This window comes from Meleagris gallopavo, chromosome 9, assembly GCF_905368555.1.
Source record: "Meleagris gallopavo chromosome 9, MGAL_WU_HG_1.1, whole genome shotgun sequence".
In the NCBI taxonomy this organism is placed as follows: Eukaryota; Metazoa; Chordata; class Aves; order Galliformes; family Phasianidae; genus Meleagris; species Meleagris gallopavo.
The window spans coordinates 2,362,095-2,389,427 of NC_139412.1; the positions used below are offsets into that span (position 1 = coordinate 2,362,095).

The following is a 27,333-nucleotide window of genomic DNA, read 5'->3' on the forward strand; positions in this document are numbered from 1 at the left end:
AGCCCTCACCCGCCCTGTGCCCCTTTTGTGGGCCTTGCGTGTCTTGTGAGGAAATCGGTTCGTTCGGACACTGCCCCGCCAGGGATGGGAGCGCGGCGTCAGGACGGGAGCGGCGCGCAAAGCGCGATGGGCCCGAACACGTTCGTTGTATTAATCAGGTTCCGGGGCCCCGGCGAGCATACAGATTCTGGGGTTGTGATCGTCTGTGCCCTGTGATATGAATACGTACTCTCGTTACACAGGCGCCGTGCGAGTGGCGGCGCAGGATGCACGAGTGGGGTGGCCTCGGCCGCCCCGGACCCTGGATAAACTCTGCGTTATGCAGGCGGCGGGCGGGCGGCGGGGCGCTACGCGCGGGCGGGGCAACGCGGGCTGCGGCAGCGGCCGGGCCGAGCCGGGCGGGGCGGCGGCGGCGGCGGCACCACCATGTCGGAGGCGGCGGTGGCGGACACCCGGCGTCTGAACGCCAAGCCGCAGGACCTGACGGACGCGTACGGGCCGCCCAGCAACTTCCTGGAGATCGACATCTTCAACCCGCAGACCGTGGGCATGGGCCGCGCCAGATACACCAGCTACGAGCTCCGCATGAGGGTGCGGCCCTCGCGGGGGCCGGGGCGGGCGGGGGGCGGCCCGGCAGGGCGTGAGCGCGGCCCGGGCCGGGGGTTGCGGCCCTACGGAGGCCTTTCGCCTCACGGCCGTGCGCTGGGAGCTGGAGCTCGTAGGATCGAGCTTGCTCCGAAACGCGCTCCCTCTGTGCTGCTGTGGTGCCGGCGTTGCCTTCTGTCACAGCGTGGTTTAACTGCCGAGCGCCTTTCAGAAGAATTGGGTGTTTGTTTATTTCGTTTTAATTTCTGGTTTTCCTGCTAGAGAGATGGCAGCGAGCAGATCTTTGTCTGGCTGAAAGCGGTTCCTGCGGAGATGCTTTGAAAGCAGTTTTATTCTGCAGACCTGATCGGGATATCATAGAATCGTTTGAGTTGGAAGGGACCCTTAAGGGTCATCTGGTCCAACTCCTCTGCAATGGACAGGAAGGAAAATTCACAGCTTGATGAGGTTGCTCAGGGCCTGGTCTGTATGTAGTTAGCTGTGTTTGCAGCAGTGCCTGTGCGTGTCTGGGTGCTGCGTGTCAGGAGGTTGTGCTGCCTCAGCTCCCACGATGATTCAGAATGTATTGATAGTGCAAAGGTGAAGTTTGAGGAGCTGTCAGTCTTCAGACTCTTGGAGTCAGGGAGAAGGAAAGGGAGCTGCTTGCATGTTCCTCCAGTGGCACAGGGCAGATAGGAGAAAGCTGCTCACCTGCTGGGACTGGCAGTCTTTTCAGAGGAGTCTGTAGCACAAGGTTTGGCCTTGGGCAGTTGCAGGGACAAGATTTCCTCCCTTGTTTTTCTATGGAAACACTACTGTTGATAGGATCTTTTGCTCTGCAGGAGGCTGCAAAGCTGTCTTATAGATCACCTCAAAACGGAGTGAACTCGGGAGGAAAAAAACAATCAGCCTTGTCAGTACTGTAAGCACTGTGTGCCCCTGGGTGCGGAGGGTGTTCCTGAAATAGTAACTTGAGGGGGAGGGAATGGCTGGCTCCAAGTAGCCTAGCAAGTGCTTGCTTGATTCTGAAGGGCTTTGGTGCTTATGTTCTGTCCTGAATAACGAAGCTGGGTGTTCTTGTGACGCGTCCCTCTTGGAGGGGCCTGGTTTTCTGAATGCAGCTTTGGGTTTCAATTGCTTGTTGAAATACTGTCTTGCTTCTGAAGCACCCTTCAAATTAACTGTTTCTCTTTATTACAGACAAATCTCCCAATCTTCAAATTGAAGGAGTCGTGTGTGAGAAGACGATACAGTGACTTTGAATGGCTGAAGAATGAGCTGGAACGAGACAGTAAGGTGAGGTCTTGCTCAGACACGCCTATTCCTGCAAGTGAGCTGTATGAGAGCAGCTGTAGCAATAATTTTGTCCAGAGGAGAGGCTGTGGTGGGCAGCAACCGGGGCTCGATTTCTGTCCGTGTGATGAGTGTCAAATGATGAAGGATGCCCTCTCTCAAGTGGCAGTTCTGCTGACAGGAGTGATTCTTTGCTTTCAGATTGTAGTGCCACCGCTGCCTGGAAAAGCTTTGAAACGACAGCTTCCGTTCCGAGGAGACGAGGGCATCTTTGAGGAGTCCTTCATTGAGGAGCGGAGACAGGGATTAGAACAGTTTATTAACAAGTAAGCTTGATGTCCTGGGCTTGCTGCCTGCTTGTTCTCCCAGCTGCTGCTGGTAGAAGAGGGTGGTGAGTTGACCAGAAAGGAATCTAGATATGCTAGTGTTATGCTAAAGGACGTTGTCTGCTTCCAGGTAATGAAACCATAGGTCTGAAGCAAATGTAAGCCCCCATGTAGGTTGTGTTTTGAGAGTGAAGCAAATCTTAGCAGAACAGTTCTGTTACAGAGATCTGCTACCTGGGCAGTGTTGGCTCAGGATGCTCCCGACCTCCTGCTGTGGTGGGGAACTCTCTGCTCGAGCATCTTTCTGGCCCTGTTGCACATTGACTCAGTGGCCTTGGACTGAGGCCAGCGTGGGTGTGCTGGGAGCTGCTGGCTGCCCATGAGCGGAGATCTCTGCCTTGCTCACCGCCTGCAGAAAATGTGTGCATGGGGGTCTTGGTGGTGCTTCTGCTAACCTCTACCTCTGGTTTTCTTCTAGAATTGCTGGGCACCCGCTGGCACAGAACGAGCGCTGCTTACACATGTTCCTGCAAGAGGAGACTATTGATAGGAATTACGTCCCAGGGAAAGTGCGCCAGTAGGAGCACCTGGCTCTGTCTTCCTCCATTCCACCCTCCCTCCTGCAAAAATGACATTTATTTTTACACTAAATCTGTCTTCTCTGAACCAGCTTTTCCTCTCTTGAACCTCCCAGTTTGTTCAGTATTTTCCTCTTTTGTAACTGGCAGCAGCTTGTTCTTCTGGGCTGTGGTCTTGGCCTAAAGGTATGAAGATTTATGCAAGTGAATGTGTTGTCCCACACCTAACGGCAGGTGTGAATAGGTGTGGAGCAGGAACTTGCTTGTGGCATTATGGTGTAGGAGCTGCCTCTCTCCCTGTACAGAAAGGTATGAGATGACCTTCACTCCCCTGTCCATGCAGCCCCAAGCTTCTCTGCAGGAGACTCTGAAGAATAGCAATTGTCATGTTGGTCAGTGATTGCATCAGGTATTAGAGTTTTAGTAAGGCTTATCCAAAACAGTGAGTAGGTGCCTGGGTGTTTTGGTCCCTCGTCCACCCCATTCACCCTGCATGAAACCCCCATTCTTCACTGTCTGGAAGTGCAGAGGCCCAAAACTTACTCTAACCCTGCGCTCAGCCTCCTGCATTACAGACCCGTGTGGTGTGTTAGTGTCAGCCCCTCTCCTTTCTCGCTTGCTGCAGGCAGCTCGGGGGGGTTCCCACGACGTGTGCTCTCCTGATGCTGTGTGTGAGCAGGTCGCTGGGTGGAAGCTGGGCAAGCCTGGCCTATCGCAGTATGGGCTCAAGCTTTAAAAATGCATTGACGTTTTTAGTTCAGCTGAGCTGTGGTGACCTCCTCCTGTGCCCCAGCTGCAGAAGGGGGAGATGGGTCTGGCTGAGGAGCAGGAGGCGGCCATGGCTGTTGTGGTGCAATGGTGGTGACAGGTGACAGCAGCTGGCTGCTGCAGGAGGAGCCCAGCGTGAGGGTGGCACCACTTCTCCAATAAGGGACAGCAGGAGCTGCTGGGTCAGTTCTGGGTTAATCAGTTGGCACGGAACAGGATAAGGACTGATGGATTTTTGTCTTTTCTCCGTTTTGCAATGAACTAGACAGTGACAGTGTGGAAGGTACAAGGCTGATTGGGAACCGTCCAGGGCTTGTGAGCAACCTGCTGCACCAGAGCTGTCCTTTGGAGACCCCTCTGGCTGTCATGGCTGTATCGTGTGAGGCTCAGGGACTCCTCAGGTCAATGCTGGCAGCTTTGTGGGCACTCCTTCAGGTTGTGGCGTGTGTAGAGCCTCTCTCAGAGCCCAGACCCATGGTGGCTGCCCCCCGGTCCCTGCCAGGCTCCCTGCCACGCTCACCTCTACGGCCTCCGTAGTGTCCCCTGGGTGTTCTGACGGCCTGGTGCTGAGGGTGAGGGGTGGGGCTGAGAGATGAGAAGGGGCCGAAGCCAGGATGGAGCTGCTCGGGGACCGCGTGGCTGCTGGAAGTCCTTTGTCCCCATCAGCCCCTGCTTGGAGGGAGGGTCCCCTCGTCCTTCGCATCCCGCTGCGGGGCAGCCCCCAGTCGGCTGTCCCATCTGTCCAGTGTACCCTCCCGGTTCCGTTCGCATTAAACCACTGTGAAGCCAAGTCTCCGCCTCGTCCTGCGGGCAGCGGGGCGGGTGGGGGGGGCGGGGTGGGGCAGCGGGAGAGCCTCCCGCGCGGCAGGGGGCGCCGAGCAGCGCGGAGAAGCACGGGCCGCCTCCCCGCCGTCAGGGGGCGCTCGTGCGGCGGAAGCGGCGCGGAGGCGCGATGTCGCGGGCGGAGCGGCCGGCGCTGCGGCGCGGCTCCCCGAACTGCCCCAACCTGCTGCGGGGCGGGGGCGGCTCGCCGCTGTCCCCGTTCTACCGCAGTTACTTCGAGGACGAGTGCCGCACCATCGCCGCCCGCCTGCTCACGGGCTCCGCTCCCGCTCCTTCACCCGGCCCGGCGGATATCGGCGTGCCGTGGCCGCCCCCCGCCGCTCTCGTCACCTTCACGCCCCTCGAGTCCTCGCCGCCGCCCGCCCGGATCCGCCTTCCTCGGCAGCTCCCACGAGGCTCCGCGGCGCCTCGTTTTGCCCCGTGCGTCGGGATGCCCCCGCCCGCAGCCCCGCAGGGTCGGGCAGTTCCCCCCCCGGCCGGCTCCCTGCCCGCTCCCCGGGCCGCGCTGCTGGAAGGCCGTCCCTGGCCCGGCGGGCATCCGTGGGGCCGGAGCCGCGAGGGGCTGGCAAAGGGACCGGTGCCCCCGCTACCGAGCTGCCCGTGCCCCCAGGTGAGCCGAGCCCTGAGGGCGGTGCCCGCTCTGCCGTAAGGTTGCAGCACAGCCTCTCTTCTCCCTTCCCGCGCAGGTACCAAGCTGAAGGCGATGCCGGCTGCCAAGTCCAGGCTGCGGCATCCCACCAACGGCCCCGCAGCTGGCACTGCCGTCCGCCGGGCCCGAGGCTCCCCACCGGGACAAAGCGACGGAAAGTAATTGTGCAGTGCTGGGGGATCTCGGAGGGTCGATGCTGCACCGAGAAGGGAGAAGAGGGAAGGCCTGGGCTGCAGCACGGAGCGTGGGGAGTGGGGAGTCCGTGGCAGCAGTGCAAGTAGGAGCCCAGGGGACGTGGCTGTGCTGTGAGCGCTGTGCTGGCACCGCTCGGCTCCTGCCGGCACGGGCTGGTGGTCTGTTGGCTCAGTATCTCTTATGGGCCCGTGGGCGGCGGGCGCTGGTGCTGCTGGGCCTGGCAGAGCCCTGAGCTGCCCGAGGAGGGGCGCGGTGTGGCTGGCTTGTGGCTGTCCTTGCAGTCCTTGCAGTCCTTGCAGTCCCTGGGCCTGATGTTCCTCTTCCGTAGCTGTGGCAAGGCTGGGGGCGGCAGACAGCCCCCTCGGAGGCTTCCCACCGCGATTCCTACCGTGGTTTCTCGTTCCCAATTGCAGCCAGCGGGAAAAGTGGCTTCCTCCAAGCACACTTACATAGTTAAGGGGGAGTGGGCTGGGCAGAAGCCTTCGAGGTTCCAGTGTTGTGGCAGGGAGGAGGGGAGCTCCTTTTGGGGAGGTTATTCGGGTCTCGGCTTCGGAGTCCAAGGCTGATCCTGAGTGAGGACAGGAGGGGGCAGTGTGTGCATGGGCTCGGATGAAGGGCACTGAAACACAGAGCAGCGAGGCTGCATGGAGCTCCTTTCCCTGGAGAGGCACCAAGAGAGAATAAATCTGCTGCTCTAGGTCACTCTCAGGACAGGGTTTCTGCCTGCTGTCTGGGCATTGTCTGAGCAGTGCCTGAGGCTCTTCATTTTTGTTTCCCAGATCGTGCTTCAGAATCGACTCCTCGGGAATTGGTGTGCAATAGGACCCGAGAGCTGATGGAAAATGGTGAGAACAAAGAATGGCTGTTTTCAGCATGGATTGCCATAGGAGTGGGTGAGCAGAACAGAGGCTTGGTCCCACGCAGGAATGCAGCCCTTTGCCTGCCGGGCTCAGCCTGTCTCTGAAGCTTTCCTGGCCAAGTTTGATGGAGTCCTGGGCAGCCTGATCTGGTGGGTGGCAAAGCTGTCCATGAAGGAGGGTGGAACTGCGTGATGTTTAAGGTCCCTTTCAACCCAAGCTGTTCCGTGACTATTTTTCCGAGCTGCTAAAGGCCAGCTGAAAACCAGCTGTCTGTGATCATGCTATAATGGGAAGAATCTGTATTTATGTATTGGGTTCTGTTGGATTTTATGCCTTTTGCCTGAGGCGTAAGGAGAGGGGCAGCCATTCAGGGCAGTTGGCAGCCTCATGTTGGGGAGTGCCACTCTTGCTGTAGCTCTGTGTCCCCCTGTGCTGGCTGGCCCCTTGCACCCATGTGGGAGCCACTTCTCCCCACTGTGGGCAGCACCTGAACAGGCCAGGCCAGCAGCAGCTGTGGGGCTGGAGGGGCTCAAAGGCCTTTTGTTCTCTTGTGCAGCTTATCTGGAGCAGCTCTGTGTCCTGACTGAAGAGAGGCTGGTGGCTGTGGCAGTTACATTTCTAGCGAAAACTCTTTTTACAGATAAAGCTGACCAGACGTGGGTGTGTGTGGGGTCCCCTTATCTCAGTGCACTGTACCCTGGCCCTGCTCCAGGCTGTGGGGATGCAGCCTGTGCTGTGCAGGTAAGAGCCAGCTGTGTGCTGCCCCATGAACTCAGTGCACCCTGGGGCTTGGGCTGCAGAGGTGGCAGGCAGTGGAGTGCCTGGGGCTGCCAGTTTCTGAGCTGGCACCTGAGCCTTTCCCTGCTGTTTACACAAGGCCTTGTGCATTTTGCTGCACGCTTTACATCCTCTTTGGTGCTCAGGGCACTGCAGGCTTCTGCTCAGTTAATTTCTAAAGGACTTTTGAGACATTCACCCCCATATGGCTTGTATTGCGGTCACTTTTATACATCCTGACATTTTGGATGCATCCCAGTATGCGGTCAGGAGAACCTGTGCTGGGGCTGGGCTGCTGCATGGGTCACTGCATCCCCTGACACCCTGCCCTTGCCAGCCTTCAGGTTGCTAGCTGTCCCAGGAGCTGGAGCACGTGAAGAAAGAGCTGGCACGAGTGAAAAGGGAGCTAGGTATATGGGGCTGGCTGCTTTGGGGGTGGAACAGGAGCTCTGCTACTACCCCAAGAAGTCTGAGGGCGAGGTGTTTGGGCTTAATGCACTGACTTGCCTTCTTCCCCAAGCTGATAAGAGTGCCCAGTGTGAAGCCTGTTGTCAGACAATCTCCTCCTTGCAGGCTCAGCTCAGAGCAGCAGGTACATCGCCTTGCTGCGGTGAGCCCTCGCTTCTGTGCAGGTTGCAGGGATGCTCCAGTGATCCTTTGCTTGGTATCCAAGTCACCAAGGGCTGCTGGGTGGAAGGGACAATGCTTGTGGCCTGAGTGCTGGGAATGCTGCTCTTGTTCCCCAGAAATCTGTCCAGAAGATGCTGCAGAGGATAAGAACAGTGTATGAGAGAGAAACTGACAGCTTCCCCCAACACACAGGACAGATGGCAGAGACTTGTCCAGACACCTGAGCTGCTGGGCCAGTGATGTTTTTAATGGATGTTTTTAACTCCTTGTATTCAAAATAAACATGTCTTTTCTTGCAGTGTGCTTGCTGTCTGCTCTTGGAGGGCCAGTGCTCTGTGCTACCTGTTCTTCTCCAAGGGGCTGGGCAGAAAGGACAGCTCTTTCTCAGACTTCTGCCAGGCCAGATCCGGATCTGCTGCATGCAAGGAAGAGGTGGTTGGTGATGGTGGACTGAAGCACAGCCTGGCTGCATGCAGGCCTTTCTGGACAAGTACAGGTACGTCTGAGAAGGATGCTTGGACACATGCTGGTGACACCATGGCAGTGAGAGGCAGCTGTGTGAGGAGGTTTCTGCCTTAACTTTGTTCTTGCTGGAAGCGAGAAGAGTCAGTTCTTTCTGATGGCACATTTAGCTTCTGTGGCTGTTAGCTGCTTCTTACCAGTCTAGCTGGTGGTTTGTGTGTAGGGCATGGAAGTAGAACATGGGGCTCAGCTCTTCCCCATTCCTGCCTGCGGGTGCGGGAAGCAGTGCTGCAAGCCCTGCCATGCTGCTTTCTACCTGTGGTAGGTTGGCGTGGGTGCCTCATCTGACTGCATGGCATCTGGGTGAGGCCCTGCAGAGCCCTGCTGCATTGTGCTGACAGCACCCCGGGGCTGGGCCGGGCAGGTCGGTGTGCTCCTGCTTCCTTCTTGTCTCAGGCTGCTGTTTTTGGCCGCCCCTGAGTGTCACAGGCAGCTCCTCTCCCTTCCTGGGGTGGCTGTGTGTCCCTTTGCTCACGGGACAGCTGCTGGGGATGCTCTGTCCTCTGCCTCCCACCTCTGCTCTGCTCATGGGAAGCGATGGGGCTCCAAGGGCTGATTTAGGGCTGCCTCTGCAGGGCTTTTGTCTCCCTTTCTGGCCTGGAGCTGCCTGCACTCCCACATCATGCTGGCTAAGCAAGCGCTGCTGCTGCCTGCCTTCCTGCAGCTCCTGTTGGGACGTGTGCTTGGCTCGCTCTGCACCTCCGGGCTGGATCAGGGCTTTGCGTTGGATGAGATGAGGATGAGGCACCGTGAGGATGAACGGGAGCCGTACCGGAGGTGCGGAAACAAGCGGGCGGGCCCGTCCTGCTCCGTGCCTCAAAGCGTCATCCGGAGAGCTGCTGTCGTAGAATCGCTTCTTGGAACAGGCGAGTCCCAGTGGCGTCAGCCCGGTTCTGACTGTCTGGGTATTTCAGGAACCGGCCATTTCCCCACAGCGCCGTGCCGGGGCTGCCCCGCCGCCGCCCCATTGCAGCCCCCGCGGAGCCGCTGCCCACGTACCGAAGGAAGCGCGGCTTAAGTGCGGCCGCGCCACGTGGCGGTGGCACTCGGGGGGGGCAGGAAGCACGGCGGGTGCCGGCAGTGAGGCTGCACGGGGCGACCGTACCGACAGCGTGAGTCCGTTTCCTTTCTTACGGGAGCGGCGTGGGGGGGTGGAGGGCACAGTCCATTCATTCATCTGAGCGGGAAGAGCGAGATCAGCGCCTGCGTCACATCCAAAATGCCGCCTCGCCGTTCCATTGCGTTGAGCTCACGGTTTTTTTCTGAGCGCAGCCTTTTGTTTCCCCAACCTCCGGGGCGAGGCGGGGCGGATGGGCACCTGCCGGGACCCGCAGCATCCTGCCCTGCTGCGAGCCCCCCCGGGAGCTCAGCGCCCTGCATGGGGGGGGGTGGCCGCCTTCTAGCAATGCTGCTGAGCGAACGACACAGCGGTGCCCGATTGCATCAGGGAGAGCTTTCCGGGGTGGGGGGGGGGAAGGGCTGCCGGGTGCCTCGCCGCTGCCGTAAGAAAAAAGCGGTGTAGCTCCCAGCAGTTCTCCGGCGATGGTTCTTCCCCGTCCCCGCACCGCCTGTTGCTGTCCCGTTTCTCCGCCGTGTGCCGGCAGAGGAGCGGTGTGCGCGCAGCCTGGCACCCGTTGCCCGCACAGCACGTGGCGGTCGGGCTGAGCGCCGCCGGGCCGAGCTGTGCCCCACGGCGAATCCCCACAGCCCCGAGCAGCCCCAGGACACCTGGGCTCTGGGAGACCTCAGCCACTCCCGACGTAGCCGTCCGAGGGGTAGCACCGCACTGCTGCCGCTCCGCGTTTCCCCTTTGCTTCGGGTTCGGGGCGCTCCAAGGCATCGCAGGGATCCCGGTCCCGTCTTCTTCTTTTTTTTTTTTTCTTTTTTTTTTTTTTTTTTTTCCCTTTAAATCTGCGATTTTGGAGGGATTGGTGCAGGCAGGACGGAGTGGCCGTGATGTTGAGTGCCCACCAGCTCCAGTACGGGCCGGGATGGACGGATGGATGGACGGGGCGGGCGGGGCGCGGTGGGACGCCGGCTCAGGAGGGAAGGAGGGGAGGAAGGCTGGATCTCGGCGCGCTTGCTCGCAGCGGGAGGAACCGCTCTGCTCCCCGACCGTGCAGACAGCGGAGCCGGGGCGGGGCGGTGTGACCCGTGCCGGGGCGGGGCGCGGTGGGACGCCGGCTCAGGAGGAAAGGAGGGGAGGAAGGCTGGATCTCGGCGCGCTCGCTCGCAGCTGGAGGAACCGCTCTGCTCCCCGACCGTGCAGACAGCGGAGCCGGGGCGGAGCGCGGCGTGATCCGAACCGAACCGTGCCGGTGAGTCGCTGCGGGCCGGGCGTTTCCGAGCGCAACCGGTGGCGCTTCCGTCAGCCACGCGGTGCGGAGGAGGATGGGCTGCCGTCGGTGTCGGTGCGGGTTGCCGCCCGTCCGCCCGCCCGTCCGAACGGCGCTGTTAAGGCGCGCTCCGCGCTTCCTGCCCCGCGCCTTCCCGCGCTTTCTGTGCCGCTCCGCGCGGGGAAACGGGACGAGGAAGTTCCGTGCCGACAGCGCGAGGAGCTCCGTCAGCGTGCGGGCAGTGGAGCGGCACGACGGGCTGCCCGGCGGCTGCGGGGCTCCTGAGCCGGGGATGTTCAGGACCCGCCTGTATAACGTGCTGTAGGAACCTGCGTTAGGGCTGGGACTCCGTGACCCCCACAGGTCCTCCCCAAGCCCTGTGATTCTGTCAACGTGGGCATAGAATAGAATTATAGGATCCTGGAATGGCCTGGCTTGAAAAGGACGACGGTGATCATCTGTTTTCAACTCCCCTGCTATATGCAGGGTTGCCAACCACCAGACCAGGCTGCCCAGAGCCGTATCTCTCACTCTGTGCCCATTCCCCACGGGCAGCTCCATGGGATGCTCACAATCCAGAGCGTTTTTGGGGATAGCTGAGTGTGGGGCTGGGGGTGGCACATTGAGCCCATGCACGGCCCTGGGGCGCGGGCTGTGTGTGTGCAGGGGATGCGTGCTGATGTTGGCTTCATGGGAGCCTCGCGCTGTGCTCACTGCGTGTCTGGCCATGCATCCCCAGCGAGGGTGCAGTGCTGATGTTGGGAGGAACGAATGTCTTCATGTGATTCAGCCCAACACGTTTGGTCTCCCTACCTTTGCTTCTGCACACACCCACACGCACCTCATTGGGAGGGTTGTGCCAAGCAGTCAAGTTTGGGCCGAGAGATCTCCGTGTGCCAAACGTGGGGAGTTGCTCAAAGACAGCGGGGCAAGCTCTGGGATGTGCCCAGGCCCTCGGGGCTGGGACCACACAGTGTTTGTTTAAGGAGCCCGTTTTGTGCTTGTGCTTGTGTGTGGACTTGTGCTGGGTTTGTCTCCAGCTCGCCTTCCTGGTGCAGCGACTGTGCAGGTGGGTGTGCAGCCCTGCACTGCTGGTCTCCATCCCAGTGATGTACCTGGAGCTCTATGCCGATGGGCCAGCCAAGGGACTGCTGCTCCCATGGGGTGGCAGTGGCATTGCTGCTGCGTGGATTCAGCTCCATGAGGGATGCTGAGTTTCACGCTGCTACAACAATTTCTCTTGCAGGGCTTCTGAGCAGCGAGAGGACAAAATGTTCGGGGGAAAAATGAGCAGCCTTGGGAAGAAGCTGATCCGCCGGCGCGTGGTGGATCTGAGCTCCGAGGAGACGCGCTTTGCTCGCTGCCTCTCCACGCTGGACCTCATTGCCCTGGGGGTGGGCAGCACGCTGGGTGCTGGTGTGTACGTGCTGACCGGGGAAGTGGCCAAGGATACCGCTGGTCCATCCATCGTCCTCTGCTTCCTGGTGGCCGCGCTGTCATCGATACTGGCTGGGCTTTGCTATGCAGAGTTTGGAGCCCGCGTCCCCAAGACCGGCTCTGCCTACCTCTACAGTTATGTCACAGTTGGTGAGATCTGGGCTTTCACCACCGGCTGGAACCTCATCCTGTCCTACGTGATAGGTACGTGGCTCGGCCGGATGGAGGTGGGAAGTGTGGGGCCGGCACGCGTCCCGGTGAGCAGCACCATAGCGGGGCATGGGAGCAGGGTGCAGGCTGGGTGCTTTGGGGATCCGCATGGCTGTGTGATGGGATTGGTGCTGCTCTGCCTTGGCACTTGTGTGCAGGGCTCGGATCGATAAGCAGCTTTGCTGTTGGCCAGGCACAGCCAGCGTGGCCCGAGCCTGGAGCGCGGCGTTCGACAACATCATCGGCAACCAAATCTCCACCTTCTTCATGAACAAGACCACGCTGCACCTGCCGGGGGTGCTGGCCGAGCGCCCGGACTTCTTCGCGTTGATCCTGATCGCGTTGCTCACTGGTGAGTGTCGGAGCGGCTCGGCGGCACTGCGGTGATGCAGTGCGGGTGCAGCCCGTTCACCCCTCGATTCCCAGCACTGCTGACCTTCGGTGTCAGCGAATCCGCCCTGGTGAACAAAATCTTCACGGCGGTGAACCTGCTGGTGTTGGCCTTCGTCTTCATCGCCGGCTGCATCAAGGGAGACATCAAGAACTGGCAGCTCACGGTGGAGGATTACATCAACCTCACACACTCAGATGAGCCAGAGGAGGTCAGGTGAGGACAGTGAGCGTGCCGCGATGGAGTCTGGCCAGCGCTATGTGGCATAAGGATGGTACCGTGTTGTGTGGTGATGCCCCAACTGCTCTCCTCCCTTCTTCCAGAATAAAAACCTTCGGCTCCGGTGGGTTTGTCCCCTTTAAGCTGGAAGGGGTCCTGATGGGTGCCGCCACGTGTTTCTACGCCTTCGTGGGTTTCGACTGCATCGCCACCACAGGTAGAGAATGCTCGGAGCGGGGCAGCTGCTGGAGCTGCTCGGGGAGGAGCGCGGTGCTCCCTGCTGCTGTGGGAACAGCCCGTCCCCAGCTGCACCGCACAGAGCGCCTCGGCTGCCCATATCAAAGGCTCCCTGCGAAGTGTGGTGAGAACAGGGCTGCAGGGAGCCTTCCAGCTGCAGAGCCGAGTGCTGGGAATTGCTGCTGCTTCTGCTTATTTCCTGGCCTCAAGCAATATTAGATTTTTTCTTAAAATGTCGGTTCTGCATGAACTTAGTTGCTCTGTTGTGCGGGGAGCCCTCTTCATTTCCTCTCCTTCCCCCAGGACTCTGCTCAGCAGGTTGCTGGTACAGGCTGTTCTGCACAGCCTCTGTGCCTCTGCTGGCTGCAGAGCCTCTGGTGGGGAGTGCAGTGCTGCAAGGAGCAAAAGCTCAAGGCAGAGGGCACCGTGGGTGCATTGCTGCATCACTACACCAGTGCTTATGCAGAGAGCTGATTTACCAGGAGCTGCAGGCTGGGGTGTGGGGCTGGGCACGGCCGCAAGGATGGATGGGGACGGACTCTGCCTCTTTCCTCCACATAGGGGAGGAAGCCAGGAACCCGCAGCGCTCCATCCCCATCGGCATCATTGTGTCCCTCCTCATCTGCTTCGTGGCCTATTTCGGGGTCTCCGCAGCCCTCACGCTGATGGTTCCCTACTTCCTGCTGAACAAGAAGAGCCCGCTGCCCGAGGCTTTCAAGGCGGTGGGCTGGGAGCCCGCCCGCTATGCCGTTGCCATTGGCTCGCTCTGTGCACTCTCCACCAGGTAGGTCCAACTTCTCTTTGTGGTATCACCCGGCCCAGCACAGGGCTGGGGATACCTGTCCCAGGCTTTGCCCTGTGTGACTTCCGTCCTTCCCCCGGCACAAGCCAGTTCCTTCTCCCCCTGACTGCTGGCCCTCTGGCCAGCCCTGAGCCAATTCTCCCCACGGCAGCTTGCTGGGCTCCATGTTTCCCATGCCACGTGTGATCTACGCCATGGCGGAGGATGGGCTGCTCTTCAAGTTCCTCTCCAAAATCAACAGCCGCACCAAGACTCCTCTCTCGGCCACCATCACCTCAGGGCTGCTCGCGGGTAACACTCCTTGTGGCCATCTTGCTCTCAATCGCCCTGCAGCCCAGTGCTGTGCTCATGCTTTCCGTCCTCGTTGCAGCGGTATTGGCCTTCCTGCTTGACCTGAAAGACCTGGTGGACCTCATGTCGATCGGCACGCTGCTGGCTTACTCCCTGGTCGCCGTGTGTGTGCTCATCCTCCGGTGGGTGCCACCTCTTATGCCAAGTGTCCCTTCACCACAGTCCCTTGGGTGGATGCACCTTGTAGACAGCGTAGGGCTTGTGGCCACGGCTCAAGCCGTGAGATAAAGGTTGCTTGGGGCATCCGGGCACGCCATAAAATCGTTGAGGTTGGAAAAAAAAGCTAAGATCCCCAAGTCCAAACCCAACCCATTCCACCATGCCCATCACCAAGTCCCTCAGTACCACATTTCCATGGTTCTGGTTCTGGAACACTTCCAGGGATGGTGACCCCACCACCCTCTGTGTAGCTGTGCCATCCATGGGACTGCTGCTTCCCAGCAAGGGGTTGGGGGAGCAGGAGGGGAACGATGGGTGCTATTGTATCCCCGGGGTTGGAACTTCCTCATACTTCGCTGTAGTTTGTGCAGCACTGAGCAGGTCTGCTGTGTGCAGGTACCAGCCTGGGCAACTGAACTCTCCAAAGGCCATGGAGATGCTGGAGCTGAATGGGAACGAGGAGGAGAGAGTTGTCATGAACCCAAACATCGCTGCCACGGGCACCAAACAGAAGGAGACGCTGTCCCTTACAGCACTCTTCAATCCATCTGCAGACACTCCCACAGCGCTCTCAGGGCGCATTGTCTACATCTGCGTCTCAATCATGGGTGAGTGAGTGGGAGGCAGCGGCTCCTGCATGTCCTGCGGCATCGCTGGCTCGTTGCTGTGCCAGGGGTTGGGGCGTGTTGGTCCCTGCAGACCTGGGGAGCTTTGGTCAATGGTTTCATTGTGCAGGCAGAGCAAGGCAGCCCAGTAGAGCCTGGGGAAGCGCCAGAACTGGGTTTGAGCCCAGCTGAGCACAAGCTTCACTCTGCTTGCCAGGCTGAGTTCCTCCTGGCAAAGTGCTTCCCCAAGGCCTTGGGGTGGGTGTTGGAGGACCTATATGTGACCAGGAGGAGGGGGTGGCTCAGCCTAGCAACCCACAGGGTGGCAGGGAGGTCTATACAGCCACACGCTGTGCAGCATGGTGATGGGCTCTTCTCTTGCAGCTGTGCTGGTAACGATCATCTGCGTGGTGCTGACCCTCCAGGTAAAGGCGCTGAAGGAGGCCAACGTTGCCTCCATCTTGGTCCTGGTGCTGCTCCTCGTGGCTCTGCTTATCCCCACCATCATCATTTGGAGGCAGCCACAGAGCAATGCGCGGCTGAACTTCAAGGTGAGTGCAGCCTCCAAGAGCTCTGCACCTCTCTGCACCCAAGGTTGGCGCAGGATCTGCTGGGCTGGCTGCCGGGCTTCCACCATCCAGTAATGTCCGGAGCCCAGAGACACGGCTCTAAGGCACTGCCTCTGGAATGGAAACACCCAGGTGGCAGAGCATTCCTTAGCCTAGCCATGGTTCCCTTGGGCATGGCTAAGGTGGCACGTCTTGTCTCTCGCAGGTACCTTTCCTCCCACTCCTTCCACTCTGCAGCATCTTTGTTAACATCCTGCTGATGGTGCAGCTGAGTACCGGCACCTGGGTGCGCTTTGCCATCTGGATGGCTGTGGGTAGGTGTTCCAGCGGGTAGTGTGGTGTGCCCCAAGCCTTGTGGGTATCTCATTGCTCCAGCTTCTGTCTGTTGGTGGCCCGGGGAGGCTGTTCCCTGCCATGTGTCTCATTGCATGAACTTTTGCAGGTTTCATGATATACTTTGGCTATGGCATTCGGAACAGCGTGGAAGGGAAAAATGCAAAAGAGCTTCGAGGTTCCACGACAGAAAACCCTCTACACCACCCCGGAATGGAGCTCAGCCCTGGAGCTGCTGCAATCTGAGACAGGTGGTAGTTGTGATCAACATCACTACTCGGAGGACTGTCAGTACTGCAGTGCTGGTATGAGACCACAGACTGCTCAGCACAGCCATCCCATGGGGCCTGAGCCCAGAGTCTGCCGTGCGCTGCCCTTTCCCCTCGCTGAGCAGGGGTTGTGGAGAGGAGACCCCGGGCTGGGGGAATGCTGTTGGCCCGGGGGCTGTTCCACCCCGCCGAGGGGCAATGACACCGATACGGCCCTCCCAGTGTGAAAGCTGCTGTCACATCCTGCTTCTCCTGCCAACGGGACACTCCATGTGGTGGTACTGTTGTATTTGTGTCAGTGCAAGTGTGACTGAAGTTGAGCAGTCCCAGTACTGCCCAGTGCCCTGCAGCAGCACAGGGCTCAGCACCTGCAGCCCCAATACAATCCTGTGCCCGTGCTGAGCCCTGTGCTGCTGGACCCATTTGCTTGGTGTGAACATCACACTCAGCTACTTGTGATGATGTCTGCAGTGTAGACATGAGTGTCCAACCTTGTATGCCTTGGTACAATTGGAATTTCAGTGTCGATTTTTTTATACTTATTGAAGTCTAAATAGTTTGTGGTGTTTTTTTGTTTTTTTTGTTTTTTTTTTAAACTGCTTGGCTCTGTTGGTTCAGTTGCATCTCACTTCAGTGCCTGTGTCCTGCAGCCTGGGCTGGGGGATGGGGCTGTCCTTGTGTCTCAATGGGCACATGCTGATGGGAAGCAGGGTGTGGGGCACCCAGCCTCTTACTCCTGGTACTGAGGTGTGGGATAGCAGTGGGCTGGGCCCTGTGCCACATGGCAGTGTGTCATCACATCCCAGTGCTGCTGTAAAGACTTCAGAAATAGCCCCTGGGCTCCCGCTGGGCCTGCGGGGGAGGCACAGCCAGGAACTGGGCTGAAGACGATTTCCCAGATTCCGGTCTGGTCTCAATCAGCCCTGACAGATTATTTTGTGAAATAAATAAACTAATTTAGGGCAGATGGATCTTACGTGGGTTTGGCGTTTCCTGGCAGCAGAACAGGGTCAGCGCTCGGCCAGCAGGGAGGGCCCCATGGCTCGGCCCCATGGCTCAGCCCCAGGGCTCTGTGGGGAGGAGGGGGGCTGTCACCCCACTGCACCCCACATCCACGTGCATGTCCATGAGCACGGCAGTGCCCACACTCGCTCACATGGGCAATGCTGTTCCAGCCCCGGGGCAGCATGAAACAGACTTCCGCCTCCTTATCCAGCCAGCGGATCGCTGGGGAGGCGGCAATGAGGCCCTGGAGCCTGAGCAAGCTGAACGACCCAGGGAAATGCCTGTGCTGCTCCCACTGCTTTAACTGCTGCCTCGCCGGATGAGATCCCTCTATAGGGACTGAGATCCTTCTATAGGGATGTGGTGCTCCCTCACATGGGAGGGAGCTGCGGAGATGCTCCTTTTTGGGTGAGGGGATGAACCTTGGCTCATTAATGCCAGGGACAGCTGTGGGGCTTCCCTGGAGCACGGCACTGGATGAGCCCTGCAAGGGCAGTGGATGGGGATGGGGAAATCTGGGATGAGGCCCAGCTGCAGCACGAGGAGTCAGGGTGTGGAGGGCAGAGCTCGTGGCTCTCAGCCTCCCTGCAAGGCTCCACCCCCACTCTCCTGCGACTTTCATAACCCAGCGTGCTGCCACGTGTCTGCACAGACCCCGGCTGCCTTGGGGACACGGGGCTCATCTTGTGCTCCAGTTGATATGTCCAACTCAGTACTCTGAGGTCAGGATGGGAGCAGAGGGCTGAGCAGTGCAGGGAGCTGTAGAACCTGCCCCATGGACAAGGGGTGGCCCTGGCACATGGAAAAGCGATGGCAGATTGAGTTTTAGATGGGGTGCAGCAATCCACCTTGGAGTTAACACAGGCTGCCTTGTCCTCGCCGCACTGTGACACCAAATACTTCAACTCAAGTGTAGCCCTGGAGCTCATGCACCTTCCTCTCCCCTGTAGGAACAGTGGGACAGAGCTGTCATCTCCCTCTTCAGGCAGCAGGTACTGTCTCACCTCCTCATCCTCCCCGCGGGTCACCGGGTGCTGCAGCTGCTGGGTGGGACGTGCGGTGTTGGCAGGGCTGAGCCTTGGAATCCAGGGGATCCACGTCAGAGCAGCAGGACTTGTGGCGTGACAGAGGAAACTCATCCACTCGTGGTATTCCTGCAGTACTCCTGCAGCACCGCCGGGCATTGCCATCCAAAAGAGCTGCAGATCAAAGGCTGGGGTAGATTTCTATCATCTCTAGTTAGTCACACAGCTCCAGGCAGCAGCTTAGCATGCACAACCCAGCAGCTGGTGAGGGGCCACGTGCATGTGATAATCCCCGAGCCCTGAGCCGCAGCAGGTGGCTGGCTCTAATCGGGCAGGCTTAATGGTCTCCTTGCTTTGCCTTTGCAGGTTTGGAAAGATGACTCGCTGCCAGGTGATTGCCATCCTCCTGCTTTCCTTCCTTCCCAGGACCGCAGCTGGGAGTTCGCTTCCCACCCTCGTTCCCCGGTCCACGGTGCAGCTGGGCAGAGCGCAGTTCTCGGCACGGGCCGTGCTGGAGTTGGCTACACGCTGTGACCAGGCGTGTGTCCGGAGGGAGGCCGCCCTGCTCCCCCAGGACTTCCAGGAGTACCTCTTTTATGAGACGCTGTACGCCAACGGCACCCGCACTCTCACCACGGTGGAGCTGAGCCCCGGTGAGGGCAGCACGGAGAGGAGGTGGCCGAGGAGACGCATGCGGCGCAAGCGACAGATTTACGGCACGGATGGGCGGTTTTCCATCAGTGGGAACCACTTCCTGATGGACTACCCCTTCTCCACCACAGTTAAGATCTCCACGGGGTGCACGGGGGTGCTGGTGTCCGAGCAGCACGTCCTCACGGCTGCCCACTGTGTCCACGATGGCCGAGACTATGTGAAGGGTGCCAAGAAGATCAAGGTGGGCTTCCTGACGCCAGCCAATGGCACGGGGAGGCCGGTGATGCGCTGGGCTCGTGTGCGGCGCACGCAGGTGCCCAAGGGTTGGATCCAGAGCCTCAACTCGGTCAGCATGGACTATGATTACGCCCTTTTGGAGCTGCGCAGACCGCACCGGCGCCCGCACATGGAGCTGACTGTGGCTCCGGCAGCGGAGGAAATGGCTGGGAAAAGGATTCATTTCTCAGGGTTTGACAGTGACCGGCCGGGAGAGCTGGTGTACCGCTTCTGTGGGGTGGAAGATGAGACGGCACACCTCATCTACCAGCACTGTGATGCCAGGCCTGGCGCATCTGGCTCTGGGGTGTATGGCAAGGTGTGGGATCCCGTGCGGCACAAGTGGGAGAGGAAGGTGATCGGCATCTTCTCTGGGCATCAGTGGCTGGAAGTGGGGGGGGAGCAGCACGACTATAACGTTGCTGTTCGCCTGACTGCTCCCAAGTTTGCTCAGATTTGTTATTGGATCAGAGGGGACTATAAAGGCTGCCAGAATGAATGAGAACTGGAGCCTTCCTCCTCCCGTCCCCAGTGCAGACGGCTCTGAGCGTGGTGTTTGTGAGTGAGGATGAGTGTGAGGAGCGCTGCCTGCCAGAACTGCTCTGCTGCTAAACTTAATTCTATCCTGGAGTGACAAGGTCTCTGCAACACACACAGGATCCAGTGGAGAGACTCGGCTAAGCCTGAAGAGTGTTTAAAGCTCTTCTGGTGAACTCAACATCGGACTTCTTTGCTAGAGAGTCAGGTCTGGGCTGCTACCTGCAGCAGGTTAACTGCTAGCAGCTCTTACAGTTGGTCACTGCATGCCTGTTTTCCAGCTGCACTGTTTCCCTTGGGTCACTTCAGGTGTCTCGGTTTGCTGGCTGTGCTGCCCTGCTCGGCACTGCCCCAGTTCTGTGAGGACAAAGGACTTTTTCTTCTAACGGCGCCTTTGTGTGCCTGATGAAAGATGCCTGGAAAGCAACCCTGGAGCCTGAGGTTTTTGGGCACAGTGCTCCAGCAAGGAGTGCAGCCAGGGCAGGAGGGGCTGCTCCAGCATGCTGGCAGCACTGGTTTTTGATCACACCCCTGGCAAGGATGGCTCTTCTGACTGCTGCAGTGTGGTGCCATGTAGGTACCTACATGCTGCAGCAAAGGCTAAGAGCTGGGATTGCCTACTTACTTGTAAACCTTCTCATCTCTCTTTAATTCTCTGTGGGATGGGTGGCTTTAGAAGGAAGGCATTTACTACAGCTGTAGTATTTGAGATGGATTCTTTTAAGCAAATACATGTATTTGAATAAATGTCAGCACAAATCTCTTTGCAAATGTTATGCCGAAAGGGGAATGGTGCACAGCTTGCCAACACTGGTCTGGGACCTGCGTAAGGAGGGAGGTACTCTCCCTCCAGGCAGAGATGAGCAGGACATGCAGACCTGTGCAGAGAAGAAATTGCAGTATCTTGAGAAGCAGGGACAGACATGCCTGCCACAACCATGGAACAGCCCACGCAGGTGCTCGACTAAACATTTTTCTACATGTTCTGTCACACACACAGGAATTACGTGACCAACAGGGCATATCAGGGGCAAACTGAGAGCTTGCCTTGTTTCCCTACCTCATATAAATGAGATTCTGTTGCTACTAGAAGAGTTTCACAGCAGATTTCCCTGTTTTTCTCACAACTTCCCTTCTGCTAGCTGTTTGCCCAAGCAATTTTTCTATGTAATCCGTATCTCCCCAAAGGACCTCATGTGATGCTGCTTTGCCAGGCTGGGCAGACAGCTGCTTAGATTTTTCCCTTTAAATTCAACATCCTGCTCCTTTTCAGTGCATCTCAGGGGCAGCTCGTATCACAGGCTTGTCAACTCTGTCATTTCCTTCAGTCAGGTGAGGTCTAAACGTGCAGCTCCTTCAAGACTTGTGACAGATGTCAGAATGCAGCAACCTGACTTGCAAAACAAGCAAGTAGGAGACATTTCAAGACATTAATGCTACCATTCCATCCTCCTCAGCTGTAATGTGAGAGTTAAAATAAATTATAATGCCTGGTTTGCACATGGGCGTGCAACAGAACAGTATGTATTATCTTGGATGAGACAGCGCATGAAAAATCGTGATTACATACTACTGGACAAGGAGCAGCTACTATTATTTACATCATACTAAACCAAATTAGTCAGAATTTAATTTGTCCAATGAAATCACTAACCCTGTCTGGGAGGTTTTGGGGGATAGATCAGTGGGGGTTTTATTCTTCTCTGGTCCCTTATTTGGACATAGGAAAAATGTAAGAGTATCAGCCATGCTTCTCTTAAATGGGGAAGAAAGTCTGTCATCAATACAGGGAGGGGAGTTTCTGGTTCCTTCTTCTCTGAAATGCACATTACACTTTTGTATTGCTTCATATATGTCTCACACTGTGGAACAATTGACAAGATCAGAAGTTTTCCCGGAATCTGTTGGTATGAAATGTAAGGATTTCTTATTCAGAGCAGCTGTACACTTTATAAGCAGTTTCCCCCTGATATCAGCCATCAGCTATTGCAAAGCAGAAGAGGGGAAGCCAACAGAAATACAGCGAGACATGTGCCCTCCTTTAGTATGCCCTCCATTTTGTGTTTGCAAGTGACAGCAACTTTAAAATACCACCAGGAAATGTTCCCTCCAGCTCTTGTCATAGAGCCTGAGGTTTTGATGAACAGATTGCAACAGGTACAGGACTCACTGTTTATTTAAAAAATTGAAAGAAACTTTTAACAAAATCATGCCAAACAGTGAGGATTTGAAAAAGCAGGCAGCACTGGGGCATCATAAAGACAAAGGTTCTGCAGGCCACGACCAACCCAAGGGCTAGATGTACAGGCAAGCACCTCCAAGTGGACAGCAAGACCTTGCTCAGCTTCTCTCACCCAAATAGTGATACTGCTTTGTAAGCAGATGAGCTTGTAAATTAGAACTCTGAAACTTCCGTGCATCCCAACAAAGTGCCTGGGCACCCAGAGGGCTCCAACAGTGGCACAGTTCACAAAGTTTTATCTGAGAGCAACCACAGCTGCAAACATGGCTTCGAAGAAGCCAACCCCTTAGCTGTAATGCAAAGAGTACATCCTAGCATGAGGTGCGTGTGACATGCTGCATTTCTTCTTACCAGAATCCTGCAGAGTTGTCCGTTTGTTTCCCTTGTTGCCCTGTATCAGCACAGAACATCCTCTCTAACCCAGAAGAAAGGGGGAATGAACACATGTATATCCACAATCTAAGGAGGGTCACCTTTTGCTGGAACTTGGATCTCACTCCCTACCCCAATCCAAAACACGAGAACACGGCTAGCTCAAGAAGAACAGAGCCCTCTATGAGCTAAAACCCATGAGGCAATTAATAGACTGCAGGCTGTTGATTTGCCTTCTGCATCTGTATAATCTTGCCAAAACCGCCTCTTCCCACATCGTAGTCTGTCCGGTATTCATCTCGCACCTGGAGCAAGGCAGTAACACAGACATTAGCATTATGCTGGGCTTCACAGTCATCACCATTTCCTTGCTCAGTAGGTTGAGAAATGAAGTTCAGGTGAGTAGTTTGACTCAATTTGAAATCCCTTCAAACAATCCACCAACAACCCAGACAGATGGTGCAAGTGACAAGTGAAGATATATCTGCTGGCTGATGACTTTTTAGAGGGAAAGCAAAGATCCCAAAATATTTTGATTCAGCTTTGTCATCCAGCTTCCAACCTTCTGAATTGCTAGGCTTGGCCTCCAAAGCATTTCTCCCTTCCCCAGCCCTCCAGAAATCTGCAAGGGAAATCTAGCTTCTCACAGTGCAAACTGATGGATCATGAGATTGATTTAGAAATTGCACTCCCTTTCTATTCAAATTCTGCATCATTTAAAGAGTGCTAGCCTGGAACAAGGACAATTCTGCTTGTGCTGTTAGGAATTGTGGAATCCTGTCCAGTTGTAACCAGTTACACTTCCAGCTCTTAATACCAAGGTAGCACTGGCTACCAAAATCACCTAAGATTCATTGCTGGCTCCTTACCATCTGCACTTTGTTCTGCATGAGACAAAATGAGCAAAACAGGACCGCCCTAGGGAGATTGCATTCAAGGTCTGAGCTGGTATTGCCTTTACCTGCCCACCAGTCTTTCCTCTTCCATACTGCCGTCCCTCCTTGAATCCTGCATCCCAGTCCGTCCGAACGATGCGGTCGTCGAGCCGCGTGCCATTGATAAATCGCATCGCATGTTCAGCATCTGCTCTCGTGTAATATCTGAAACACACTATAAGGAGAACTAAACGTGCTATTTTGTTGGCTGCAGGAAAAAAAAAAACAAACAATAACAAACCATTGTACTTAAGAAGCAGAAGAGCCTTCCCTGCCTTCCGGCCTTTGCTACTTTTCCTGCTCTTTTCTATGGGATCAAAAAGCTGCACTCGTGTAAATCCAAGCTGAAAATAGCTCCCACTCCTTCCTCAGGTTCTGACTGTAATGTTGCTACCTGTACAGACAAGAAATAGCTTTGGATCACTTACTTCACAAGTAGATAAAACAAATTGTTAAAACCATGCTAAGGGCAAGAAATCTGATGCTTTTTTATACGATATTAAACTCAACTGAATTTGAGCAGGAGGCACCGGCCTCACAGGAGAGCTCTGCAGGGACAGCTCACAGCACAACGTGCACAAACGCATTCCCTGTGCTTGGGAGCAGCGCCATGGATCGCTCTGCTGGTTCTGCAGGTGTGAAGCCAAGGTGAGAACATGAACACGTGCCTTTAGCTTGGGCCATGCAAGGGCTCAGCATCCATGCACGACTTTCACCCATGGCAACACAGTACGGTTTGGGTGGTGGTGGGAATGCAGGCAGCAACGTGCCTGGAAGGAAGCCCTGTGAGTTTCATGCCTTTCAGGGCTTCTGACAGCTGAGCTTACTGCAAGTAGGGATCAGAAAGGATACTCCACAAAGCAGAAGCCGCAGGGTGTTTTCTTGATCTTGTCCAGCCCCATGACGATCCTCTTGACATCGCCGCACTTGGAGAACAGCTCCTGGATCTGCTCTTCGGTGGTGTAGAAGGACAGGTTGCCCACGTACAGCGTGGAGGAGATCTTCAGGAACTTCTCCTGCAGCTTTTTGCTCCCCTGAGGGCAAAGCCGAGCACAGGGCGGGCTCACACCCGGCGGCGCCCTCACGGCCCCACCCCGTCGGCAGCCCCCGGCCCGGCCCGGCCAGGCCCCGCCGCCTCGTGCCCCGCCGCCCCCGCCCCGCGCGCACCCGGAAGTGCTGGTCTCGGTAACGGCTGATCTCGCAGTAGGAGTCGCTGTTGAGCCCGCTTAGCGTGGTGTGAAGCAGCCCCGACATCTCTCCCGCGCCCGGTAGGGCCGTGCTCCGGAGATCCTTCCAGAACCGGCGCGGCGCCCACAGGCCAGCGGACTAACGGACAGGCCAACCGCCGCGCCGTCTGATTGGCCAGGCGGGGCGGAAAGGCTGGGCGATCGAGAAGAGCAGCCAATCACCGCGCGCTACTTCGCTCCCGGCATGCAGCGCGGCGTGGCGCGGCGGGAGACGCGCATGCGCCCTTGCGGTCCCTTTGCTCTCCTCAGGGCTGAGGGGCGGTGTCGGCCATGGTGGGCGGGCAGCTGGGCGCGGCGGGAGGTAGCGTCCGTTCTCCATCCCCGCCCGGGGTTTGCGGCTGCATAGCCACTCTGTGACACACCGCCTGACTGGTCCCTTCCCGGTTTGTCTTCCAGAGCTGCTCCGCGAGCTGCTGGTTGAGGAGGCCCCGCCCCGCATCGCGGCCCTCATTGAGGAGCTGTTCCGGGCGGCGGGGGCCCTCGGCGAGGCGGACGGCAGCGCGGCGGAGGTACAGCGCTGAGCACCGCCTCTCCGTCCCCGTGTCTGGGGCGCTCAGTTCGGTGCTTTCATCTTTTAACCCAGCAGCCTGAATGCGATACAAAGTGTTGTGTTTAATGAGAGAACTCAGCGCGTTGATTCCGGGCCAAGCTCTGTGCAGCTGTGATACGTCCAGGATGGGGTGCTACGTCCAGGATGGAGTGCTATGTGTCACATTCCGGGATATTTCCGGCTGCCTGCTTGTAGGCATGTCTTCTATAAGCTATGACTGATGGAAAATCCACAGCCCTCTGAAATGCGTTCTTAACAGATCTTATTGCCTTTATGCGAGGCTGCATCATCTTTTAACAAGAGTTTCTAGTCAGTAGCTTTTGTTCTTTGTCTGATAACATCAGAAGTTTCTCTGTGTGGGTACTTAAAATAATTAAGCTACTTAATATCGTTGGCTTGTTGGAGCATGTCCAGAGGAGAGCCACAAAAGTGATGCCAGGGATGGAATGCCTCCCTGTGAGGACAAGCTGAGAGCTGGGACTGTGCAGCATGGAGAAGGGAAGGCTGCAGGGAGAGCTGAGAGCAGCCTGTCAGTACCTACAGGGGGCTGTAAGGAAGGAGGGGAGAGACTCTGTAGCAGGGTCTGTTGCGATAGGATGAGGGGAAATGGTTTCAAACTAAAGGGAGATCTAGGTTGGATATAGGGAAGATGTTTTTTACAATAGGGGCTGTGAGGCAGTGGCACAGGGTGCCCAGAGAGGTGGTGGTGCCCCATATCCATAAAGACACCCAAGGTCAGGCTTGATGGGCTCTGAGCACTGATGGAGCTGTGGGTGTCCCTGTTGAGTGCAGGGAGTGGGACCAGATGGCCTTTCAGGGTCTCTTCCACCTCCAACAATTCTATGAATACAGGCCTAAGAGTTAGAGTCCTACAGATGCATTTTCAAATCTGATACAATTCTCACAGCTCTTTTCCATTCCCTTCTAATTTTGCAACATCTGTTTAAAACGTACATAATGGATTCTGAAAGCTGCCAGTGAATCAGTTGTGTTTTGGATGTGGCGATGTGCTATTGCACAAATTTTGTATGTATGAATGCTTGTGAGAAAACTTCATTCCAGATGGGTAGGGTAAATCAGGTCATGTTTTGCTAGGCTTGGAAAAGGACTTGACAGAAACATATGTTAGGCTATTTCAGCAATACGACAGATTAATGGGATTTGTTTAGGAACGTATTTGAATGTTTCTGAAGTCCACTACTTCTCAAACAGAATTTGCTGTTCTGTGTAACTTTAAATGGGAGCTGAAGGCACTGATGGATGACATGGCATATCTGTGCTTGCTGCTATCGATCTTACGATTAATTAGCTCTTCTTAGTTTCAGGTCATGTCAGCCGTGTTCTTTCCTACCTTTGTCATCTCAGAGACACTCAGATTTTCAGAAGATGGGAGATAGTCTTTTAGAAGACTGAGAATATGTTATAAAATGTGCTTGTGAAAAGTGTGTGTGATCCCTGCCAACTGCTTCCAAGTCTCTTGGAATACCCAGTCTGTAAAAAAGAATAGTCCAAACTTGTAGTTGTGGTTAACATGAAAGATAGTAGCTTTGTCAGGAGTAAATCTCAATTTAATCCAAATCTAGGACAAAATTGAATGGAATGGAATTCTCTTTCTCAGATTGAAGAGGATGCAATAAACCTGTGGAACTGGGCTGTAACCAAACACACAGGTTCTGTCATCAGCGATGAGCAGAGAGCTAAATGTATGTATACAGTCTTTTCCTTTCTAAATGTGTTTTTGTGCTGCAGTGTGAAGAGGAAAAGCTCCCTGCTGACAGGTACATACGTAGTGCTGTGGGCTGGTTTGGATATTTGCAGATAGGGTATAGACAGAGAAAACTGAACAGCTAGACTTACACAACAAGTCTGGGGAGGATCACCGTGGTGTAACAGTGATCTTCTTTGTGACACAGAATTGGTGTTGGTATTTGCATCACTCCTTTCTGTGCCCGAGCATCAATAAAGAGGTGATGCTTCCAAAGGAAACTCTGTATTGCCTTTTATTTATGCTATTTTAATATGCTATTTTTTAAGATCTGTGAGTGTGTGGACATAACACTGATGTAAATCTTTGACTGTCAATTTCTAAAACGTGAAGTTGTTTTTTTAATGTGATTATCTTACCTGTATTTATGTACAGAAAAAATCTAAATCCTTTTTTTCACTTCCCTGCCTTAGCATTTGTAGCTTATACACAATCATCTGTATACACCTGGGAGGTTTGCTTAGGGCTGGGGAAAAGCAAAGTGAGCTTTTAGTCTATGCTGTCAAGCAGTTCTTTATGTGCTGCTGCAGGACTGCAGTATCTGGCCTACATTTTTCTCTTAAGGGATAGCAGTTAAAATTAAGTATAATCTGCATCATGTAAGTGATGTCAAGTGAAGGGAAAAGGGTAAGTTTACACAAAATAAGTGATAATTGTTGTAGAACATAATGTTCTCAGATCTTATATCACAGCTGAAGGGCCAGGGAGAGGCTATTTTAAATACATTAAGTGATGTGTTTTCTACCCTCACTCAGTGTATAAAAAAGGCCAGAAAATACTT

At 56.1% G+C, this 27,333-nt stretch overlaps 6 protein-coding genes across 10 annotated transcripts in view; 5 read left to right on the forward strand and 1 right to left on the reverse strand.

Annotated features, from left to right (window-relative positions):
- The first annotated feature begins 341 nt into the window (after positions 1-341).
- On the forward strand, positions 342-4,340 carry SNX12 (sorting nexin 12). Its single transcript, XM_085230700.1, has 4 exons — positions 342-591; positions 1,786-1,881; positions 2,080-2,204; positions 2,683-4,340. Exons 1-4 carry the CDS (start codon positions 427-429, stop codon positions 2,783-2,785), a joined length of 489 nt encoding a protein of 162 aa, XP_085086826.1. The 5' UTR covers positions 342-426; the 3' UTR covers positions 2,786-4,340.
- LOC116216921 (uncharacterized) lies at positions 4,328-7,756 on the forward strand (the record flags this gene model as incomplete). Its single annotated transcript, XM_085230953.1, has 6 exons — positions 4,328-5,003; positions 6,017-6,082; positions 6,654-6,838; positions 7,212-7,284; positions 7,395-7,484; positions 7,621-7,756. Coding segments are annotated over 4 exons (942 nt in total), but the record flags the coding sequence as incomplete, so codon positions are not given.
- A 72-nt stretch (positions 7,757-7,828) lies between these two features.
- SLC7A3 (solute carrier family 7 member 3) lies at positions 7,829-16,503 on the forward strand. Of its 4 annotated transcripts, none has more exons than XM_085230692.1 (12): positions 7,829-8,000; positions 11,609-12,003; positions 12,203-12,361; positions 12,436-12,616; positions 12,724-12,836; positions 13,418-13,640; positions 13,810-13,949; positions 14,029-14,131; positions 14,565-14,776; positions 15,158-15,324; positions 15,548-15,656; positions 15,785-16,503. In XM_085230692.1, the coding sequence occupies exons 1-12, from the start codon at positions 7,975-7,977 to the stop codon at positions 15,919-15,921; spliced, it is 1,965 nt and encodes a 654-aa protein (XP_085086818.1). In that variant the 5' UTR covers positions 7,829-7,974; the 3' UTR covers positions 15,922-16,503. The 4 variants fall into 4 exon arrangements, with proteins under 4 accessions (XP_085086818.1, XP_085086821.1, XP_085086820.1 ...); XM_085230695.1 differs by lacking the exon at positions 7,829-8,000 and adding an exon at positions 8,622-8,892; XM_085230694.1 differs by lacking the exon at positions 7,829-8,000 and adding an exon at positions 8,906-9,138.
- A 146-nt stretch (positions 16,504-16,649) lies between these two features.
- On the forward strand, positions 16,650-20,188 carry LOC100544344 (serine protease 23-like). 2 transcript variants are annotated; one of them, XM_010714982.4, is made up of 2 exons: positions 16,650-18,238; positions 18,341-20,188. In XM_010714982.4, exon 2 carries the CDS (start codon positions 18,351-18,353, stop codon positions 19,404-19,406), a length of 1,056 nt encoding a protein of 351 aa, XP_010713284.1. In that variant the 5' UTR covers positions 16,650-18,238; positions 18,341-18,350; the 3' UTR covers positions 19,407-20,188. The 2 variants fall into 2 exon arrangements, with proteins under 2 accessions (XP_010713284.1, XP_010713283.1); XM_010714981.4 differs by having other exon boundaries at positions 16,650-17,941.
- A 1,411-nt stretch (positions 20,189-21,599) lies between these two features.
- LOC100544502 (nuclear cap-binding protein subunit 2) lies at positions 21,600-24,364 on the reverse strand. The gene is made up of 4 exons (XM_085230699.1): positions 24,158-24,364; positions 23,843-24,024; positions 23,017-23,155; positions 21,600-22,360 (listed from the first exon to the last, which is right to left on the reverse strand). The coding sequence occupies exons 1-4, from the start codon at positions 24,242-24,244 to the stop codon at positions 22,262-22,264; spliced, it is 507 nt and encodes a 168-aa protein (XP_085086825.1). The 5' UTR covers positions 24,245-24,364; the 3' UTR covers positions 21,600-22,261.
- A 38-nt stretch (positions 24,365-24,402) lies between these two features.
- Positions 24,403-27,333, forward strand: part of TEX11 (testis expressed 11) — a 30,488-nt gene continuing 27,557 nt past the window's right edge. Inside the window, exons 1-3 of the mRNA XM_085230701.1 lie at positions 24,403-24,538; positions 24,634-24,746; positions 26,406-26,490. Coding sequence (XP_085086827.1) covers positions 24,508-24,538; positions 24,634-24,746; positions 26,406-26,490 — 229 coding nt within the window. The 5' untranslated portion in view covers positions 24,403-24,507. The remainder of the gene's footprint in view (positions 24,539-24,633; positions 24,747-26,405; positions 26,491-27,333) is intronic.

Excerpts from the sequence above, each read along its gene's own strand:
- LOC100544344 (XM_010714981.4), top strand. The coding sequence starts at position 17,877 with ATGCACCTTCCTCTCCCCTGTAGGAACAGTGGGACAGAGCTGTCATCT. Across the intron at positions 17,942-18,340 it reads TCTCCCTCTTCAGGCAGCAG|GTTTGGAAAGATGACTCGCT; the intron begins GTACTGTCTCAC and ends TTGCCTTTGCAG.
- SNX12 (XM_085230700.1), top strand. The coding sequence starts at position 427 with ATGTCGGAGGCGGCGGTGGCGGACACCCGGCGTCTGAACGCCAAGCCG. Across the intron at positions 1,882-2,079 it reads AGCTGGAACGAGACAGTAAG|ATTGTAGTGCCACCGCTGCC; the intron begins GTGAGGTCTTGC and ends CTTTGCTTTCAG. Across the intron at positions 2,205-2,682 it reads TTAGAACAGTTTATTAACAA|AATTGCTGGGCACCCGCTGG; the intron begins GTAAGCTTGATG and ends GTTTTCTTCTAG.
- LOC100544502 (XM_085230699.1), bottom strand. The coding sequence starts at position 24,244 with ATGTCGGGGCTGCTTCACACCACGCTAAGCGGGCTCAACAGCGACTCC. Across the intron at positions 24,025-24,157 it reads ACCGAGACCAGCACTTCCGG|GGGAGCAAAAAGCTGCAGGA; the intron begins GTGCGCGCGGGG and ends CTTTGCCCTCAG. Across the intron at positions 23,156-23,842 it reads TGCGGCTTCTGCTTTGTGGA|ATATTACACGAGAGCAGATG; the intron begins GTATCCTTTCTG and ends AGTGTGTTTCAG.
- SLC7A3 (XM_085230692.1), top strand. The coding sequence starts at position 7,975 with ATGCAGGCCTTTCTGGACAAGTACAG. Across the intron at positions 12,362-12,435 it reads CCTGATCGCGTTGCTCACTG|CACTGCTGACCTTCGGTGTC; the intron begins GTGAGTGTCGGA and ends CTCGATTCCCAG. Across the intron at positions 14,132-14,564 it reads GTGTGTGTGCTCATCCTCCG|GTACCAGCCTGGGCAACTGA; the intron begins GTGGGTGCCACC and ends TGCTGTGTGCAG.